General features: G+C 36.2%; 1 protein-coding gene across 2 annotated transcripts in view; it reads right to left on the bottom strand.

Moving 5' to 3' along the window:
• Nucleotides 1–20,820, bottom strand: part of UBE2R2 (ubiquitin conjugating enzyme E2 R2) — a 113,511-nt gene that overhangs the window by 16,341 nt on the left and 76,350 nt on the right. For both annotated transcript variants that reach the window (XM_023627482.2, XM_070248772.1), the window contains exons 2-3: nucleotides 18,807–18,893; nucleotides 5,763–5,860 (exon numbers count right to left, since the gene is read on the bottom strand). In XM_023627482.2, the coding sequence (XP_023483250.1) occupies nucleotides 5,763–5,860; nucleotides 18,807–18,893 (185 nt within the window). The remainder of the gene's footprint in view (nucleotides 1–5,762; nucleotides 5,861–18,806; nucleotides 18,894–20,820) is intronic.

Raw genomic sequence — 20,820 nt, 5'->3', positions numbered from 1 at the left:
TTACATAAATCAGTAGCATTTCTATACTCTAATAATGAACTAACAGAAAAAGAACTCAAGAACACAATACCATTCACAACTGCAACAAGAATAAAATACCTCGGGGTGAATTTAACTAAGGAAGTGAAAGACCTATACAACGAAAATTACAAGACTTTTCTGAAAGAAATGGATGATGACATAAAGAGATGGAAAGACATTCCATATACATGGATTGGAAGAATAAACATAGTTAAAATGTCCGTTTTACGTAAAGCAATCTATAGATTCAACGCCATCCCAATCAGAATCCCAATGACATTCTTTACAGAAATAGAACAAAGAATCCTAAAATTCATATGGGGCAACAAAAGACCCCGAACTGCTACAGCAATCCTGAGAAAAAAGAACACAGCTGGAGGAATCACCATCCCTGACCTCAAAACATACTACAAAGCTACAGTAATGAAAACAGCATGGTACTGGTACAAAAACAGGTGCACAGATCAATGGAACAGAATTGAAAGCCCAGAAATAAAACCACACATCTATGGACAGCTAATCTTCGACAAAGGAGCTGAGGGAATACAATGGAGAAAAGAACGTCTTTTCAACAAATGGTGCTGGGAAAACTGGAAAGCCACATGTAAAAGAATGAAAATTGACCATTCTTTTTCACCATTCACCAAAATAAACTCAAAATGGATCAAAGACCTAAAGCTGAGACCTGAAACCATAAGGCGTCTAGAAGAAAATGTAGGCAGTACACTCTTTGACATCAGTATTAAAAGGATCTTTTCGGACACTATGTCTTCTCAGACAAGGGAAACAATAGAAAGAATAAACAAATGGGACTTCATCAGACTAAAGAGCTTCTTCAAGGCAAATGAAAACAGGATTGAAACAAAAAACCCGCTAACTGGGAAAAAATATTTGCAAGTAATACATCTGACAAAGGCTTAATATCCATAATATATAAAGAACTCTTGCAACTCAACAACAAAAAAATCAAACAACCCGATCGAAAAATGGGCAGGAGACATTAACAGACATTTCTCCAAAGAAGATATACGGAGGGACAATAGGCACATGAAAAGATGCTCATCATCACTGTGCATCAGGGAAATGCAAATCAAAACTACACTAAGATAGCACCTTGCACCCATTAGAATGAGAAAAATAACTAAAACAAATAGTAACAAATGTTGGAGAGATTGTGGAGGAAAAGGAACCCTCATACACTGTTGGTGGGAACGCAAACTGGTGCAGCCACTATGGAAAACAGTATGGAGATTCCTCAAAAAATTAAAAATAGAACTACCATACGATCCAGCTATCCCACTACTGGGTATCTATCCAAAGAGCTTGAAGTCAGCAATTCCAAAAGTCCCATGCACCCCAATGTTCACTGCAGCATTATTTACAATAGCCAAGATGTGGAAGCAACCTAAGTGCCCATCAACAGATGACTGGACAAAGAAGATGTGGCATGTATATATATATATATACATGGAATACAACTCAGCCATAAAAAAGAACAACATCGTCCCATTTGCAACAACATGGATGGACCTTGAGGGAATTATGTTAAGTGAAATAAGCCAGATAGAGAAGGACAATCTCTGTATGACTCCACTCATATGAGGAATTTAAACATGTGGACAAAGAGAACAGATTAGTGGCTACCAGGGGAAAGGGGGGGGGGGGTAGGAGAGGTGGGCACAAAGGGTGAAGGGGTGCACCTACAACATGACTGACAGACAATAATGTACAAATGAAATTTCACAAGATTGTAACCTATCATTAACTCAATAAAAAATAAAAATAAAAATGATTAACAAAATGATTCAATAAATAATTAAATGGGGGGAGAACAGATCAACCTCCTGTGCAGAAGAATTTGAAATAATTTATACAGATATCCCGGCCCCCTCCTTAGGCATGGGCTGCACGTATGACTTCCTTTCTTCCAAACAGTACAGAATGGAAAGGGGGAAAAGAGTAACTTTACAGTAAGCAGAGAAATCCTAAAAACAGAGTCTCAGCCAGACGATGAATGTTAACATCAACAGTGATAAATCATGTTGATGGCACATCCCTGTGAGTATGAAGTAATGAAAACGTACTTTACCTCCACTGTCTTCCTCCCCAATAAGGATAACCCAAGTCTAAAAATCACAACATTCTCAATTGGGGGGACATTCTACAAAATACCTGATGAGTACTCCTCAAAATTGTCAAGGTCATCAAAAACAAAGAAAGTCTAAGTAACTGTCACAGTTGCCTAAGAGTACATGCCTATTAAATATAACGTAGTATCATGTGTGGGATCCTGGAGAAGAAAAACGACAGCAGGTAAAAACTAAGGAAAGGTGAAAGAGCACGGACTTTAGTTAATAATAATTTAATAATATTGGTTCACTAATTGTAATAAACGAGCCATACTAACATTAGTTAATAATAAAGAAAACTGGCAGGTGTAGGATATATGGGAACTACTTGTACTTTGTGCACAATCTTTCTGAACTTCTAAAATTGTTCGAAACGTGTAAAAGTTATGAGATACCACTTCCACCTTCTAGGATGGCTATGATAAAAAACACAGATAACAAGTGTTAACAAAGATGTGAAGAAACTGGAATCGTCACACACTGCTGGTGGGAATGTACTATTTAGTGCAGCCATGTTCGAAAATGGTCTGGCAGTTCCTCAAAAAATGAAACATTGATTTACCATATGACCCAGCAATTCCACTCTCAGGTATAAATCCAAGGAAATGAAAACATATTAACATGTAAAAACTTGTACACAATGCTCATAGCAGCATTATTCATAATAGCCGTAAAGTTGAAACAACCCAAATGTCCACTAACTGATGAATTATCATTCAATGGAATATTATTCAGCCATAAAAAGGAATGAAGTACTGATAGATGCCATGATGGGAATGAACCTTGAAAATATCATGCTAAGTTAAAGAAGCCAGTCACAAAATACTACATGTTGTAGGATTCCATTCATATCAAACGTCCAGAATAAGTAAATCCATAGAGACAGAAAGTAGACTGATGGTTTCCGAGGGCTGTGGCTATGGTAGTGGGGTTCAGGGTTGAGGGGTAATGGAGTACAAATGCTAATAGGTATGAATTTCTTCAGGGGTGATGAAAATGTTCTAAAATTGATTGTGGTGATGAGTATAGAACTCTGTGAGTATATTAAAAAACAGTGAATTGTACGCTTAAAATGGGAGAATTATATAGTATGGGAATTATATCTCAATAAAACTTTTTCTTTTCAGTGAAGAAGATTGGTCCTGGGTTAACATCCATTGCCAGTCTTCCTCTTTTTGCTTGAGAAAGATTGTCCCTGAGCGTTTTACATCCATGCCAATCCTCCTCTATTTTGTATATGGGACGCCGTCACAGCACGGTTTTTTAATTTAATTTTATTTTTTTGAGGAAGATTAGCCCTGAGCTAACTACTGCCAGTCCTCCTCTTTTTGCTGAGGAAGACTGGCCCTGAGCTAACATCCATGCCCATCTTCCTCTACTTTATATGTGGGATGCCTACCACAGCATGGCTTGCCAAGCGGTGCCATGTCCACACATGGGATCCGAACCGGCAAACCCCGGGCCGCAGAGAAGTGGAACGTGAGAATTTAACCGCTGCACCACCAGGCCGGCCCCTATTTTTATTTATTTATTTTAAAAAACTGGCACCTGAGCTAACATCTGCTGCCAATCTTCTTCTTTTGTTTTTCCTTCTTCTCCCCAAATCACCTCAGTACATAGCTGTATATTTTTTTTAGTTGTGGGCCCCTCTAGTTGTGGCATGTGGGATGCCGCCTCAGCATGGCCTGATGAGCAGTGCCACATCTGCACAGAGGACCCGAACTGGTGAAACCCTGGTCCGCTGAAGTGGAGCGTGCGAACTTAACCACCACGCCACTGGGACGGCCCCCAAACTTTTTTTTAAAGACTGACAACAGATTGCTACATGATTTTTGTCAAATAATTCAGAAGGAATTAAAAGGATGTTAGTTTCACAGCCCTACAAATTTTATTCCATTATCATATATAAGTAAGATTTCTTAATCATTACATCTAATATATATATATTAGTCCTTAGTCCGTGTGTGTGTATACACATGTACATATATGCATGTATACAGATATATACACACAGTGACTAATATACATTAGTTTAAATAAAATGTATATTACTCATACACATACGTATATAAAATTGAAGCTGTATTTTGCCCCATTCTAGCAATGTAATTATTATCCAGGGATATATGAACTAACCATAAACAACTGTCTATCTGATTAACAATGCATTTCTAATAATTATTAAATATAAAAGGCAAAAGTATATCAAAAGTGTAACACATTTGTATTGCTTTTAATCAACTTATATTAATAAAATAACTCAATATAAAAATAAGTTTAACTAGAGCCTTACTGTAAAAAGCAATTACAAACATATGCAGATTTGTTGCAGAAAAATATTATAGGATAAATAATATAAGGCTATTGAACATAAAAGTTTCAAGTACTAGGATAAAACTCAGTAGGGGTAGTGAAATGGAAATTTGAATGTAAGGAGAAAAAACGTATTTTTAACTATTTAAATTTGTGATGTAAAAAATTGTAATTAGGGGCCAGCCCAGTGGTATAGCAGTTAAGTTTGCACATTCTGCTTAGGCAGCCTGGGGTTCACCGGTTCGGATCTCGGGTGTGGACATGGCACGACTTGGCACACTATGCTGTGGTAGGCATCCCACATATAAAGTAGAGGAAGATGGGCATGGATGTTAGCTCAGGGCCAGTCTTCCTCAGCAAAAAGAGGAGGATTGGTGGCAGATGTTAACTCAGGGCTAATCTTCACCGCCCCCTCCCCCCCAAAAAAATTGCACTTAAAAAACATGCAACAGGGGTTGGCCCGGTAGCACAGTGGTTAACTTTGTGTGGTCCACTGTGGGGGACCAGGGTTCGCAGGTTCAGATCCTGGGGTGGACCTACACACCACTCATCAAGTCATGCTGTGGCGGTGTCCCACATATAAAACTGAGGAAGACTGGCACAGATGAGAGCTCAGGGCCAATCTTCCTCAAGCACAAAGAAGAAGATTGGCAATGGATATTAGCTCAGGGCCAATCTTCCTCACCAAAAACCCCAAAAAAACAAAAATGTAACAATGTATATAGTTTTTCAAAATTCTTTTAAGGGTTCTGTGACCAATGCCCACACATAGACTTCTATTCTAAACAAATACATGACTAAATATCCATCTATCTACATGGATCAATCAACAGATGAACAATCACAAGGAATATACAAGCCTTCAAATCTTAGGAAACATCCACATACATATAAAACAAAAAAACAACAGATATTGAAAGCTGTTGTAACTGTAGTATGTAAAGGCAACTTTGAGTTTATAAAGACTCACACTTTTATGCAAAAAGTGTAAGAATCCTAGAGTAAGGAAGCAACCAACCCAAACATGGAAGTCATGAGATCCAAAGAAGCAGGATGGAACTTAATGTGAGAGGAAGAATTCAGGCTAGAAAATTCTTCCAAGGTGAACACAAAAATATGAGTAACATATGCACTACTGCTCCGTTAATAAAACCCTTGAAAATAATGCATACATGCTACTTAAAGCTCTAGCAGAAGAGAAAACAATCAAATACAGGATTCTTTTTGTACGTGTTAGAAGATAATACCTCATCTTAAGGACCACCTAAAAACCACATTATTCCTTATGTAAACCCTTACCTGACATTCTGAGTAGGATTCCACCTTTCCGAGGGCAGCTCTCCACTCTGTGGGTCATCTACAGGCGGATGAAGAATCGAAATGCATACGTCTCCATTCTACGAAACACAAGGATCCCACTCAGTAAATACTCACAAATATGATGTAAAAAAGGGACATCAGTTCTCCTAAAGCTCCTTTCATTCTTATAAAACTTGTCTTCTTATCCTTAGGGGAGAAAACAATTCTGCTTTTTCATGTTTGGAATCAACTTTTAAAAAGAATTAAACATCTGTATTACAAAATTTTGAACCATCTCCAAGACACATTTCTTAGTTTAAAAATAAAGAGTATGTCTGTAGCATCATCTTTAAAAAAATCCTTTAAAAATAGAAATAGACAAACATGGTTAAGTCAAGATTCAAGACAGTCTTGAGAAGCAACTAAATAACTCCTTATTTTCAGACACATCTATACCTAAAATACATAAAAAGAAACAAACAAAAACTTGACCTCACTTAAAATCTGCCTAGAGAGATGCTACAATCACCTTTAATATCAATCACCGGTTTGAATAACTATAGTTTACATAAACTGAAACTATGCCTTGTAACAACTCAATTATAACTCCCTCAGTATATGGACAGAAGCAGTCACCACTATGGTTATGATATTTTGGTTCATAAATTTAAATTATAGGACCTAATCCACAAGTATATTTAGTTTAAGTGGAACCCATATGGATTGCCTTCCACATGCAATACAGACTGCTATTCAATAGAAAAGACAAGACTGAGTGGGATATAGTTGCCTATCTTTTGGTCTAAAATGAAAGATAAGATTCAAATTTTTAAAAAATTAGAGGTCTAACTATATAAAGTGCAATAATCTTACACATACAACCCAAATTTAGACTTACACACAAATACACAACTATATCAAGATAATAAAACATTTTTAAAAGGAAAAATAAAATTTTAATAAAATCAATACCAAATACTATATTCTAAAACTCTGTATTATTGTTAGATGCTATGAGGAAGGTAAAAAAGCATGACAGAAAGGAGAAAAAGCTAAGTACACTGGGACAGAGGATACCTGGGAACTGGTGTGGTTGACGAAGCTTTGAGATGCACCTTGAATAATGAGTACAATTTTAACAACCCAAGGGAAATTTAGACATGAGTTTGCCTGGAGAAATAAACCAATATCATAAATGGTAGAAAAAAATATGCTCAGGTAGTTCTATTTGTTTTCTATTGCCACTGTAACAAAATACCACAAACTTAATGGCTTAAAATAACACAAATTTATTATTTTACAGTTTTGTAGGTCAAAGTCTGACACTGCTCTCAGAGAGCTAAAGCAAATGTGTTGGCAGCAATGCATTCCTTCCTGGAAGCTCTCAGACAGAATCCCTTTCCTTGCCTTTTCTGGCTTCTATAGACCACCCACATTCCTTTGCTCTTGGCCCCCTTCCTCTAGTCCTCAAAGCAAGCAATCTTGCATTTCTCTGGGCCTTTCTTCCAAAGTCACATCTCCTCTCACTCTCATGTTCTGCCTACCTCTCCCACTTTAAAGGACCCTGGTGATTACACTGGCCCACCCGGGTAATCCAGGATAATCTTATTTTAAGGTCAGCTGATTAGCTACCTTAATTCCTCTTTAACATGTAACCTAACCTATCACAGGTTCCAGGTATTAGGATGAAGACACCTCTGAGGGACCATTATTCCACCTACCAAAATAGCAAAGAACCCAGTTGGAACGAAAAACAGCACAAGAATTGAGCCAGAGGAGTACGTTACTTTGTTTAGAGTTTAGTACGTGTATAAATAACACTTCTGAATAGTAGAATAACAAACAGATTTGTACTTAGAAGGACATTTTAAAAGATGGGCATCTCAACTGATACAAAGGATTTGACAAAACCCAATTCTTTTTCATGATAAACACACTCTGAAACCATAAATAGAAAGGAACTATCTTAATATGATAAAGGGCATTTATGAAAAACCCACAGCTGGGGCCGAGCCAGTGGTACAGCGATGAAGTTCGCATGTTCCACTTCAGCAGCCCGAGGTTCGCTGGTTCAGATCCTGGGTGCGGACCTACACACCACATGTCAAGCCATGCTGTGGTAGGTGTCCCACATATAAAGCAGAGGAAGATGGGCATGGATGTGAGCTCAGGGCCAGGCTTCCCCCAAACAACAACAACAACAACAACTCCACAGCTAACATCATACTCAATGGTGAAAGGTTTCCTCCCTACGATTAGGAACAAAGCAAGGAAGCCCACTTTGACCTGCTATTGACCTGCTATCTGACCTGGAAGCTTCAGGCAGAGCTGTTAGCCACGAAAAAGAAACAAAAGGCATACAAATCAGAAAGGAAGAAGTAAAACTATCTCCATTCGCAAATGACAAAGAAAATTCCAAAGAATTCAGAAGAAAGCTACTAAAGCTAATAAATTGAGCAAAGTTGCCAGATACAGGATCAGTGCTCAAAAATCTGTTATTTTTTTAAAAGATTGGCAGCTGAGCTAACATCTGTTGCCAATCTTTTTTTTAATTTCTTCTCCCCACAGCTCCCCAGTGCATAGTTTTATATTCTGGTTGTAGGTTCTTCTGGCCATGCTATGTAGGATGCCACCTCAGCATGGCTTGATGAGTGGTGCTAAGTCTGCGCCCAGGATCCAAACCGGCGAAACCTGGGCCACTGAAGTGGAGTGTGTGAACTTAACTACTGAGCCACAGGCCCAGCCCCTCAAAAATCTGTTTTATTTCTATACACCAGCAATGAATAATCTAAAAAGGATATTAAGAAAACAATTCCAGGGGCCAGCCCCGTGACCAAGTGGTTAAGTTCGCACGCTCTGCTTCGGCAGCTCACGGTTTTGCTGGTTCGGATCCTGGGCGCGGATATGGCACCGCTCATCAAGCCATGCTGGGGTGGCATCCCACATGCCACAACTAGAAGGAGACACAACTAAAAATATGCAACTATGTACTGGGGGGCTTTGGGGAGAAGAAGGAAAAATAAAATCTTAAAAAAAAAAAAAGAAAACAATTCCATTTACAGTGGCATTAAAAGAGTAAAACACCTAGGAATAAATCTAACCAAGGAGGTGAAAGACTTATACACAGAAAGCTACACAACGTTGCTCAAAGAAATTAAAGATGACCTAAATAAACAGAAAAATATCCTGTGTTCACGGGCAGGAAGACAGTGTTAAGATGGCAATATTCCCCAACTTGATCTACAGATTCAGTTCAATCTCAATCAAAATCCAGCTTTTCTTTTTGCAGAAATTGACAAACTGATGCCAAAATTTATATGGAAATTTAAGGAACCCACATAGCCAAGCAATCTTGAAAAAGAAGAATAAAATTGGAGGACTCACATTTCCTGATTTCAAAACTTACTATATAATGCCAGAGTTAAAAAGACAATTTAGGACTGGCATAATGATAGACATATAGACCAATGGAACAGAATCGAAAGTTCATAAATAAACCCATACATCCATGGCCAATTGATTTTTTTTAAGTTAATTTTTATTGAGTTTATGATAGTTTACAATCTTGTGAAAGGCCAATTGATTTTTGACAAGGATGCTAAGTCCAATCAATGGGAAAAGAACAGTCTTCAACAAATGATGCTGGGACAACTGGACTTCCAAAAAGAAAAGAATGAAGTTGGACTCCTGACTCACACCATATATAAATTAACTCAAAATAGAACAAATATCTGAGAGCTAAAATCATAAAACTCTTAAAAAACACACACACACCTAAGGGTAAATCTTCATGACCTTGAATTTGGCAGTGGATTCTTAGATACGACACCAAAAGCATGACCAATGAGTAAAAAAAAAAAAAAGATAAACTACATTTCATCAAAACGAAAAGCTTTTGCGTAAAGGACATTATCAAGAAAATGAAAAAAACAACCTATACAGATGGGAGGAAATATATGCAAGTCATACATCTGATAAGGGTTTAATATCCATAACATATAAGGAAATCCTACGACTCAAAGACAAAAAGACAAAGCAGTCAATTAAAAAATGGGCCAAGGACTTGAACAGACATTTCTCCAAAGAAGATACTTACATAAATGGCCAATTAACACATAAACAGATGTTCAACATCATTAGTCATTAGGGAAATGTAAATCAAAATGACAATGAAATATCACTTCACATCCCCTTAGACTGGCTATAATAAAAACAAACACAAAAAGGGAAAATAACAAGTGTGAGTGAGGGAGGATATGGAGGAACTGGAACCCTCGTACATTGCTAGTGGGAATGTGAAATCATTCATCTGCTGTAGAAATTTGGGAGTTCCTCAAAAAGTAAAACAGAATTACCATTTGACTCCTAGGTATGTAACCAAAAGAACCAAAAAAGGTACTTAAACAAGTAAAGTATATGCATACACATGGTCACAGCAGCACTGTTCACATATTCAAAAGGTGGGTACAGACCAATGTCCATCAATAGATGAATGGATAAACAAACTGTGATCTATCCAAATGATGGAATGTGACTTGGCCATAAAGAGGAATGAGGTAGTGATACATACTACAACACGGATGAATCTCCAAAATATTATGCTCAGTGAAAGCCAGACACAAAAGGTCACGTATTGTATGGTTCTATTTATATGAAATATCCAGAACAGATAAATACGTAAACACAGAACATTGACTGGTGGTTGTCAGAGACTAGGGGGGAATGGGAATGGGGAGAAACTGCTTCACGGGTAAGGTGTTTTACACTAGAGTGGAAGAAATGCTTTACAAATAGAGGTGGTAGTTGCACAACACTGGGAATGTACTAAATGCCACTGAATTGTGTCCACTTTAAAGTTAATTTTATGTACATGAATTTCACACCTCAATAAATTATTGAAAAAAAATTGGGGGGAAGTTCCAGGCCTCAAGAAAAGCAATTCTAAAATGTAAAATGAAGGCTATCTGGCCTACACCCCATACGAATCCAATTAAACTGAATCACCAGTATTCTTTATTTTTAACAACTTCACATGATTCTGAGATGCAGCCAAATTTAGGCACATTATTGCCTAGAGAAGTCTCTTCCCCATACCTTAAAATCAGAGAGAATGCCAAAGGTCTGCAAATCCATGAATATAACTATATAAATATACATAAAATGCCGCTTGTCACAAATGATCTAGAAACCAGAGCCCAGCTCTAGAAAGGAAAAATGTGGTGGCCTAAATAGCATGTTCTAAATGGTGGCTAACGTACCTATAGTTAAATTCTTAAGATACATATATCCTCATATAGCAACCTGGTGCCTTAATTTAACATTTTTTTTTTTTTTGAGGAAGATTAGCCGTGAGCTAACATCTGCAGCCAATCCTCTTTTTGTTTTGCTGAGGAAGATTGGCCCTGAGATAACATGCATACCCATCTTCCTCTACTTTATATGTGGGATGCCTGCCACAGCACTGCTTAATAAGCAGTGAGTAGGTCCGCACCCAGGATCCGAACTGGCGAACCTCGGGCTGCCAAAGCAGAGCATGCAAACTTAACCGCTGCGCCATGGGGCTGGCCCCTCTAATTTAAATTTTTTTAAGGAAAAAAGCAAAATCTAAATCTAAACAAGCACAACAGAGTTCAAACCTTTAACAATGTATATGACTAAATCAGATTTGCTAGGAAAATTTCAACACCAAATCAGAGTCAGAATCTTCCGGTTTCTGTTGACTTTCTTATTCATTTGGTTCATATAAACCAAGATGAAACTCACACACAGATTTTGGCAGTTCTACAGGAACATTCTACAAGACTTTTCTCTAATGTTTTAGAAATATAGAATATTTTAGCAGTCAATTGATGATGATGTTTTAATGATAAAAACAACTGAAAGAAAACAAATATAGAACAAGCCCTGTTGGCCTAGTGGTTAAAGCTCTGTGCGCTCCACTTTGGCGGCCAGGTTTGGTTCCTGGGTGCAGAACCACACCACTCATCTGTCAGTAGCTATGCTGTGGTGGCAGCTCACATAGAAGAATTACAAGGACTTATAACTAGAATGTGCAACTATGTACTGGAGCTTTAGGGAGGAGGAATATTGGCATCCGATGTTATCTCAGGGCAACTCTTTCCCAGCAAAAAAAAAAAAAACAAACATAATTTTACCAGGTACCAAAGAGAAGTTATGTCAATTTATCCCAGTAGCTAAAGCAACAAAAAAAATGAGGTTAGACATTTCTGATTAGCTGATAAGAAGGCACTCATATTCATTTGCAGAATCTTTCAATGAATTAAAACAGAAACGTTTTGTTCAGGTCCCTTCTTAAAGGCCACTGAGTAAAATTATGTAAATTTTAAATGTTTATCAAATGCATTTAAAAATTAACATAATAAATACAGATAATATAACAAAATCTTAACAGCATTCAGCACCTTTATGTGAATTAATTAAGATCACAGAGTTCAAGCATGTTGCTTCTGGTTATTTAATAACACAATACGGAAACAGAGTTTGTCTCAACTAAAGGAATAGAGAGCAGCTAAGGACAAGTAATATGTTTTAAATTCCCCAATCTACACTTTATTCCAAATAAAAATCTGCAGTTTACTTAATAGTATCGTACCAAAGTTTTGATAAATGTACACAGTCGTATAAGATTAACATTAGAGGAAATTGAGTAAAAGGTATATGTGAACTTTCTGTACTATTTTTGAAACTCAAGTCTAAAATTATTTCAAAATAATTTTTGTAAACGAGTGGGTTTAAATTTAATATTTTTAGTATGTTTATAACACCTAGACATTGAAATCAAAGCATTTTAATAAAAACTACTCCAAATGTTATAGAATTTTTACATTTTATACCTAAAATTTGTATGAAATGAGTTTAATAATAATGAACTTAAACAGTTTGAAAGATCATCAGTCTTGAAAGATCAACAGAGAATGCAATATTACAACTTCATTTGTAATCAGTTCTAATGGGATTTCTTTGGTTCATTACTTGATTCCTGGGTGAAATGACCATTAAAATAAATTCTCAGAGAATCACAGAAATACCACAGCAGCTCTGTAAGATAATTCCACTAAACAGAGAAAAGAATAACAATAATTTAATCAGAGAAAGAAATGTATGTTAAATCATCAAAGGAGGTGAAGCAGAACCAGCTGAGCTACCATTTGTTTTATCATCTAAAAATAATTTTACTGTTATCAAATAAGAAGGGAAGAAGTTCTTAAAAACATCCGGCTATTTCAAGGACTCAAATGTACTTCCAGTCAAATTACACCCCCTATGAACATAATGATGTACCTAGAATATAAAAAGATCATAATATGAATGGCAAGGGAGGAATGTTAGAAAAAGATAGTTTTTTGTGATGGTTAATTTTGTGTGTCAACTTGACTGGGCTAATGGATGCTCAGGTATCTGTGAAACATTATTTCAGGGTGTCTGTGAGAGTGTTTCTGGAAGAGATTAGTATTTGAATCAGTAGACTAAGAAGATTGGCTCCTGCCAATATAGCAGACATCATCTAGGCTCTTGAGGGCCTGAATAGAACAAAAAAGGCAGAAGGACAATTTCTCTCTCTCTTCTTGAGCTGGGACATCGGAACTCCTGGTTCTTGGCCTTGGACTCAAGCAGCTCCCTGGCTCTCAAGCCTTTGGATTTAGACTGAATTTTACTCTTTGCTTTCCTGGTTCTACAGCTTGCAGAGGGCAGACTGTGGGATTTCTCAGACTTCACAACCATGTGAGCCAATTCCTATATCTTCTATTATATGTATCTGTATATATCCCTACTGGTTCTGTTTCTCTGAAGAACCCTAGCTAATACAGTATCTTTGCTTTTACCTGGTCTTTTTCTGAGTAATATTAAAATGTAATTTATAATTACAGCTTTATTGTAAAGGATCTCTTGATACATCCAGTTCTTTCAGTTTTTGAAAAGTTGATTATGGGTCTCATCCATTTTACTCCTAATGGCGTATCATGCACCTAAATAATTACAAAGATCATAAACTATGTGTAATTAGGCCCACTCACCACTTACATAGCCTAAATTTTATTATCCCGAAAAGCAATGCCTCTACAGACTTGGTAAAAACCTTTAGAGAGACACCAGAGCTAGCTAGCTCTCTTTCCTCAAACCATATAAGGACACAGAGATAAACCAGGAAGAGAGTCTTTACCAGATAACAATCATGTTGGCACCTTGATCTTGGACTTCTAGCTTCCTAAACTGTGAGAAAATCAATTTCTGTTGTTTAAGCCAGCCCATCTATGGTATTTTGTTATGGCGGCCCAAGCTAAGACAACATGTCTTGGGAAAAGCATATTAAAACAGTAGAGGCTATTTTTAATCATTATTAAAACAGTAACATTTAAAAATACCATGCCCTAATGATAGTGGAATAGTAGCCAAATGGTTACATCCTTACAATGTTGGTGGCTATAAAGATTAGCATAATGTTTTGAGAATCATCTGGGTCTACAATCAAGAATAATTTCAGAACTAGAACCTTAAGTGAAATAACAAAATATTTTCATATCAGCTACCAAGTAGCCTAAAATACACCATCTTACTGTAACCTTTATTTCATGACTACATTGGTAACATTTATCTAAGAGCACAATACAGGAAAAATGATTTGTATACTCCTTCAAAAAACATCAGTCTTTATTGTTTTTTTAATAAAGCTCCATACTGTTATACAACTCACTAGTATTTAAAGGATCAACAAATATTAAATACTTTTGTATATTTTCCACTCACTTTTGTGGTGAACCTAAAACTACTCTAAAAATTATTCTATTATAACAAAAAATTTTAAAATAAATACTAAAGAACAGTGAGATTTTGAACTGCCACAGCTGTGAAGTTTGCAGTGAAGAGAGTGTGCATGAAAACTTCATTTTAATACATGGTTTGTGGAGCAAATGGGGTTCGTTGGTTGTCTACTTCTGAGCATGCAGGAACATATAACCAGGAAACTATTTTTAAGCTCACTCAACGTATGAGGTAGAAAGGAGTAGACTGTGCAGTACAATCATTGATGACAAGTTCATATTAAATTTCTTTAGTTCTTCAGGTTTCCCTCTGATATTTATAAATTTCACAAACATGGCAAAGACAAAGGAAGTGTTAATATAATTAAATTCACTCATATGAAATTTGGGGCTGGAATAATGTATTTAACATGGATGTATTTAACAAAACTGTAACCAAAGCTCTTGCGATTTTTAAAACTTGACACAATAAACTATCTTCTACCAGTAACAGTCTTCATAATATTTATTGTTAATGCTCATGAGGTTAATATAAAAACTCTTTCACCAATTCCCATCTTTTGGCATTTGACTAAGCTTTTGCTTTCGTATTTTTGTTTTGCTGTTGCTGACATTGTTCCCACCCACCCCACCATCACTAATTCTATTATAAATGACTCTGCAGTAAACATTTTGGTGACTAGAGCAATCTGACTTCGACGTCCACTGTCGTCGTATGGTTTCTACCATAACATTGGTGGGTGAATAGAGAGCAACACCCAAGAATATCCCTTTGGCCAAGAACCATGAGCCCCAATCTCTAGAATAACAAATACTAACATGGGCTCTCAAAAAGTTCAATTTTAATACCATTTCCAGAGTGTAACAAAGGTAAATAACTGATTGAGAAGAGTCTCTTATGACCCTTTTGACACATCAAATTTAATTCCTAACTATGACTTACCACTTCTTGAGAAACAAAATATTTATGGCATGGAAAACAAGTGCATATTTATAAGATACACATGCCTTATTTTATACTTAAATTTTATTATGAATGTGAAAAATATTTTAAAAAATAATGATCCAATGCTAAATCTTAAGAGACAAAACAAAATAGCCTACCTAAGTGGTAAAAAATAAAAAACAGTGGAAAGGGGAGTTTATCTAGCTTCATTTTCTTCCTTCAGAGTTTTGAATCCTTCTCCTGTTTTTTTTTTTAAATTTTGTGTATGTGTGTGTGTGTGTGTGTGTGGTCATAATAGTTTGGAACATTGTGAAATTTCAGTTGCACATTATTTTTTGTCAGACACCATCTAAGTATGCCCCTTTACCTCTTGTGACCACCTCCCACCCCCCTACCCCGTGGTAACCACTAAACTGTTCTCTTTGTAAGTTTAAATTCCACAAGTAAGTGAAATCATAGGGTGTTTGTCATTGGCTTATTTCACTTAACATGATACCCTCAAGATCCATCCATGTGATTGTGAATGGGATGATTCTGTCTTTTTTTATGGCTGAGTAGTAGTCCATTGTAGATATATACTACATCTTCTTTATCCAATCATCAGTTGATGGACACTTGGGTTGCTTCCACTTCTTGGCTATTGTGAATAATGCTGCAATGAACACAGGCGTGCATAAGTCTCTTTGTATTGTTGATTTCAAGCTCTTTGGATAAATACTCAGTAATGGGATGGCTGGATCATATGGTATTTCTATTCTTAATTCTTTGAGAACAAATCTCCATACTGTTTTCCATAGTGGCTGCAGCAGCAGTTTGCATTCCTACCAGCAGTGTATGAGTGTGTCCTTTTCTCCACAACCTCTCCAAGATTTGCTATTTTTTGTCTTGGTGATTATAGCCATTCTAATGGGCGTAAGGTGATAATATCTAAGTGTAGTTTTGATTTGCATTTCCCTGATGATTAGTGATGTTGAGTATCTATTCACGTACCTATTGGCCATCTGTATATCTTCTTCGGAAAACTGTTCATATCCTCTGCCCATTTTTTGATTGGGCTGTTTGTTTTTTTGTAGTTCAGTTGTTTGAGTTCTTTATATTTTATGGAAATTAACTCTTCGTCAGATATATGATTTGCAAATATTTTCTCCCAGTTGGTGGGTTGTTTTTTCATTTTGATCCTGGTTTCCTTTGCCTTCCAGAAGCTCTTTAGTCTGATGAAGTCCCACTTGTTTATTTTTTTTTCCTTTGAGTGGACATGGTATTCGAAAAGATCCTTTAGGGCTGACGTCTCAGCTTCAAGTCTTTGATCCATTTTGAGTCTATTTTTGTGTATGGAAAAAGATAATGGTCAACTTTCATTCTTTTGCATGTGGCTGTCCAGCTTCACCAACACCATTTATTGAAGAGGCTTTCCTTTCCCCATTGTATGTTCTTGGTTCCTCTGTCGAAGATTAGCTGTCCATAGATGTGTGGTTTTATTTCTGGGCTTTCAATTCTGTTCCATTGATATGTGTGCCTGTTTTTGTACCAGTACCATGCTGTTTTCATTACTACAGCTTTCTAGTATATTTTGAAGTCTGGGACTGTGATGCGACCAGCTTTGTTCTTGTTTCTCAGGATAGCTTTGGCTATTGGGGTCTTTTGTTGCCCCATATGAATTTTAAGATTCTTTGTTCTATTTCGGTGAAGAATGTCACTGGGATTTTGGATGAGATTGAACTCAATCTGTAGTTTGCTTCAGGTAGTATGGACATTTTAACTATGTTTATTCTTCTGGTCCATGTGCATGGAACATCTCCATTTCTATATGTAATTATCGATTTCTTTCAGTAATGTCTTATAGTTTTCCTTGTATAGGTCTTTCACCTCCTTGGTTAAATTTATTACTAGATATTTTATTCCTTTTGCTGCAATTGTTGCTCGTTTCTTTTTTGAGAGGGGTTTGGGAATTAGGCTGTGATGGAAACAGGTAAGAGTATATATGGCTTTAAGGTGAATTAGTTCTCATTAGTAAGACAAAAGCTTGAGTCTTCTCACTTCTCTCTTGCTATCTAAAATCTATATATACTACATAGTTTTAAAGGCAAGAACTTTTGATTATCAAATGAACAGAAACATAAAAATATTTCTGTGTACTGAACTCAGTTTGAATTATGCAACAGTGAATCATTTCTATAGTCTCTCTCCTACAATAGGATAACTTTGTTATAGAAAACAGTATAAAGTATTCAGTGTTGTTTATCTGTATTATGATTACATCAAATACTAAAGATAGTGAAAAACCCAATAATCTGAGAGCTTATTTCTGTAAATGTAACTGCATAGCACCTTTTGAGCACCAGTTTGTACTGCTTTTAAGAAGGAAAAAAAAGAAAAGAAACTAAAGCCTTACAGAAAAAGAGAGTTGTGAAAAATGATAAAGCTGCTCCAGTGTGCTAATTTATACAGACTGACATCCAAATTCAGGAGCCTAGAGTACGTTCTCCATTTCTTGCCTACAAACATTTTAGAGGCCATGTAGCTCTGTTTCTGGAGCAAAGGCACTTCCCAATATCCACCAGGCCAAAAAGAAAGAACTACATGACCAAGGCTGCAAATTTTAAAAATCAATTTTAATGCTTGGGCCGCAGCTACAATAAAATGAGACCACTTCAGCACCCTATTGCAATCAGAAAGATTACAGAATGGCAAAGGATTGGACTCAAGGAATATTTTAGTGGGCCTTGACATAATTATCCTGAGAAACACAAAGCATTGTTCTAGCATCCTTATAGATTAGCCCAAAGCTAAGGACATTTCTTCAACAAAACTAGAAATGATTCCCCCAGGCATGTGAACTTGTTCAGTAGAAGAACCTCACCTTGGACTTATTCCAAAAGAGGCTCTCAACTGCTCTGCAGCAACTCCTGAAAGAAGGCCAGTCCAAATGGAGTAGGATAAATCCCCCCAAAAAGCTGAATCTCTGATCATAGCAACAGGTGACCCCTGCTGTGAAGCTAGAGGACAGGCACACAAATAACTTTGTATGACTTTATCTACTAAATTTAAAAAATGCAAATGTTAACACATATGCATTATAATGTTAGCAATGAGCAGCAAAGGTTTAAAGCCTCAATCTTAAATTAACTGTACTATACGCCAGTATTACAAAACTATCCTCAACTTTAAACAACTAGAGACTGCTAACTAAAAGTGGGAAACCATGAATACTTCTTTGTGGCTACAGCATAACCACCACAGTATACTGAGATACAGGGACTACTTTAAAGGATGGTATCTAAAACATCTTTAGAGAAATTCATGATAGACGTTTCTTACCTCATAAATGTTGGGGTGCCACATTTTGGTCAAGAATCTGAAGGTAGGTGGTGAATATGGGTAGTCAATAGGAAATTTAATATGCGCCTGAAAAGAAAAAAATGAAATAGTAATAAATGAGACTACAGGTTATTTACCTGTCTAATAATTTACCCTATTACACCCCAGTGAAACAAAACTCCTTTCTATAGAGTAGACTCTTGAGATTAAAATAGCTCATATGTATATTTTGTTAGCTCCAATGCTAGGGTTATTATGATGTTCTTAGAGCATCGTTTCAAATATTTATAAGAGTTTATGCTAAATCACCAAAACTCAATAGCTATTAATTTTTAATTTAACTCACATGAATAAAAAACAGTAATATGAACAGGTATGTGACATTAATTTTGCATTTTATTTTTATAACAAATTAATTAATACAACCTTATGGCACATAATATAGAACAAAGATAATTTTTTAATCACAATTTAACCACCACTCAGAAATAATAAATGCTACCATTTTGATATAGCTCCTTCTAGTAGTTTTTTGTATACATATGCTCATTTCTTTACAAAATTTATTTTCAAAAATTTGAATATACTGTATTTTATACTGTTTTTCCCATCTATATCATATCACAGACATCTTCCTATGTCATAAAATAGTCTTGAAATGTATGACTGTTAGTATCTGCATAATGTTCCATCATATAAATACAGAGATGAATCATTTTTTAAAAACTATTTCCTTATTTGGGGGCATTTGGCTTGTTTTTCACTCTTTTGCTACTGTAAATACTGCTGTCCAACCATTAGCTGACAACTAAGCTAATCAAGTGGAGACTTTGCTACCACTAACCAAGGAAACAATTACAACAAACAGTAACAAAACAAATCCTGTTGCCACATTATCTAAACATCCAATTTTCAACAAAATATTACAAGACATGGAAAAAAACAAGATATGGTCCATACACAGGGCAAAAAAAAAAAAAAAAGCAATCAGTAGAAACTGGAAGCCCACATAGTGAATTTACTAGACAAAGACTTTTAAATAAGCTACACTAAATATGTTCGAAGGACTAAAGGAAACCATAGCTAAAGAACTAAGGAAAGTATGAGAAAAATGACTCAGCACATTCAGAATATAAATAAAGAGAAATTTAAAAAAAAAAAAAACACAAATTTTTTTGGAGGGAAAAAGTGAACCAAATATAAATTGTGGAGTTGTTGGGGCCAGTCCAGTGGTGCAGTGGTTAAATTCACATGTTCCACTTCAGTGGCCCAGGGTTCACCAGTTTGGATCCCAGGTGTGAACCTATGCACTACTTGGCAAGCCATGTCGTGGCAGGCGTCCCACATATAAAGTGGAGGAAGATGGGCACGGATGTTAGCTCAGAGCCAATCTTCGTCAGCAAAAAGAGGAAGATTGGCAGCAGATGTTAACTCAGGGCCAATCTTTAAAAGAAAAAGAAAAAGAAAAAGAAATTGTGGAGCTGCAAAATACACTAACTGAAATAAAAAAATTTGCTAGAGAGACTGAACAGCAGGTTTGAGCAAGTGGAAAAAAGAATCAGTGAAAGTGAAGATAGGTCAAATTAGATTATATAATCTGAGGAACAGAAATAAAAAAGAACAGTTCCTCAGAGACCTGTGGGACACCATTAAGCATACCAACATAGGCACACTGGGAGTTTTAGTGGGCAAGGAAACAAAGGGGCAAAAAAGAGTATTTGAAGAAATGATGGCCAAAACTTCCCAAATTTAATGAAAAACATTGATCTTACAACCAAGAAGCTCAACAAACTCCCAGTAGAATAAACTCAAAGAGATCCACATCTAGATACATCATAATCAAACTGTTAAAAGCCAAAGAGAAATTCTTGAAAAAAGCAAGAGAGAAGCAATTCATCAAACACAGGGGACCCAAAATAACACAAACAGGTGATTTCTCATCAAAAACCAGGAAGCCAGAAGTCAGTGGAACGACATTCAAAGTGCCCAAAGAACAGAATCTGTCAACCAAAAA

This window comes from Equus caballus, chromosome 23, assembly GCF_041296265.1.
Source record: "Equus caballus isolate H_3958 breed thoroughbred chromosome 23, TB-T2T, whole genome shotgun sequence".
Classification (NCBI taxonomy): Eukaryota; Metazoa; Chordata; class Mammalia; order Perissodactyla; family Equidae; genus Equus; species Equus caballus.
The sequence above is the reverse complement of the archived record's forward strand: the minus strand, read 5'-3'. Positions and strand labels throughout refer to the sequence as shown.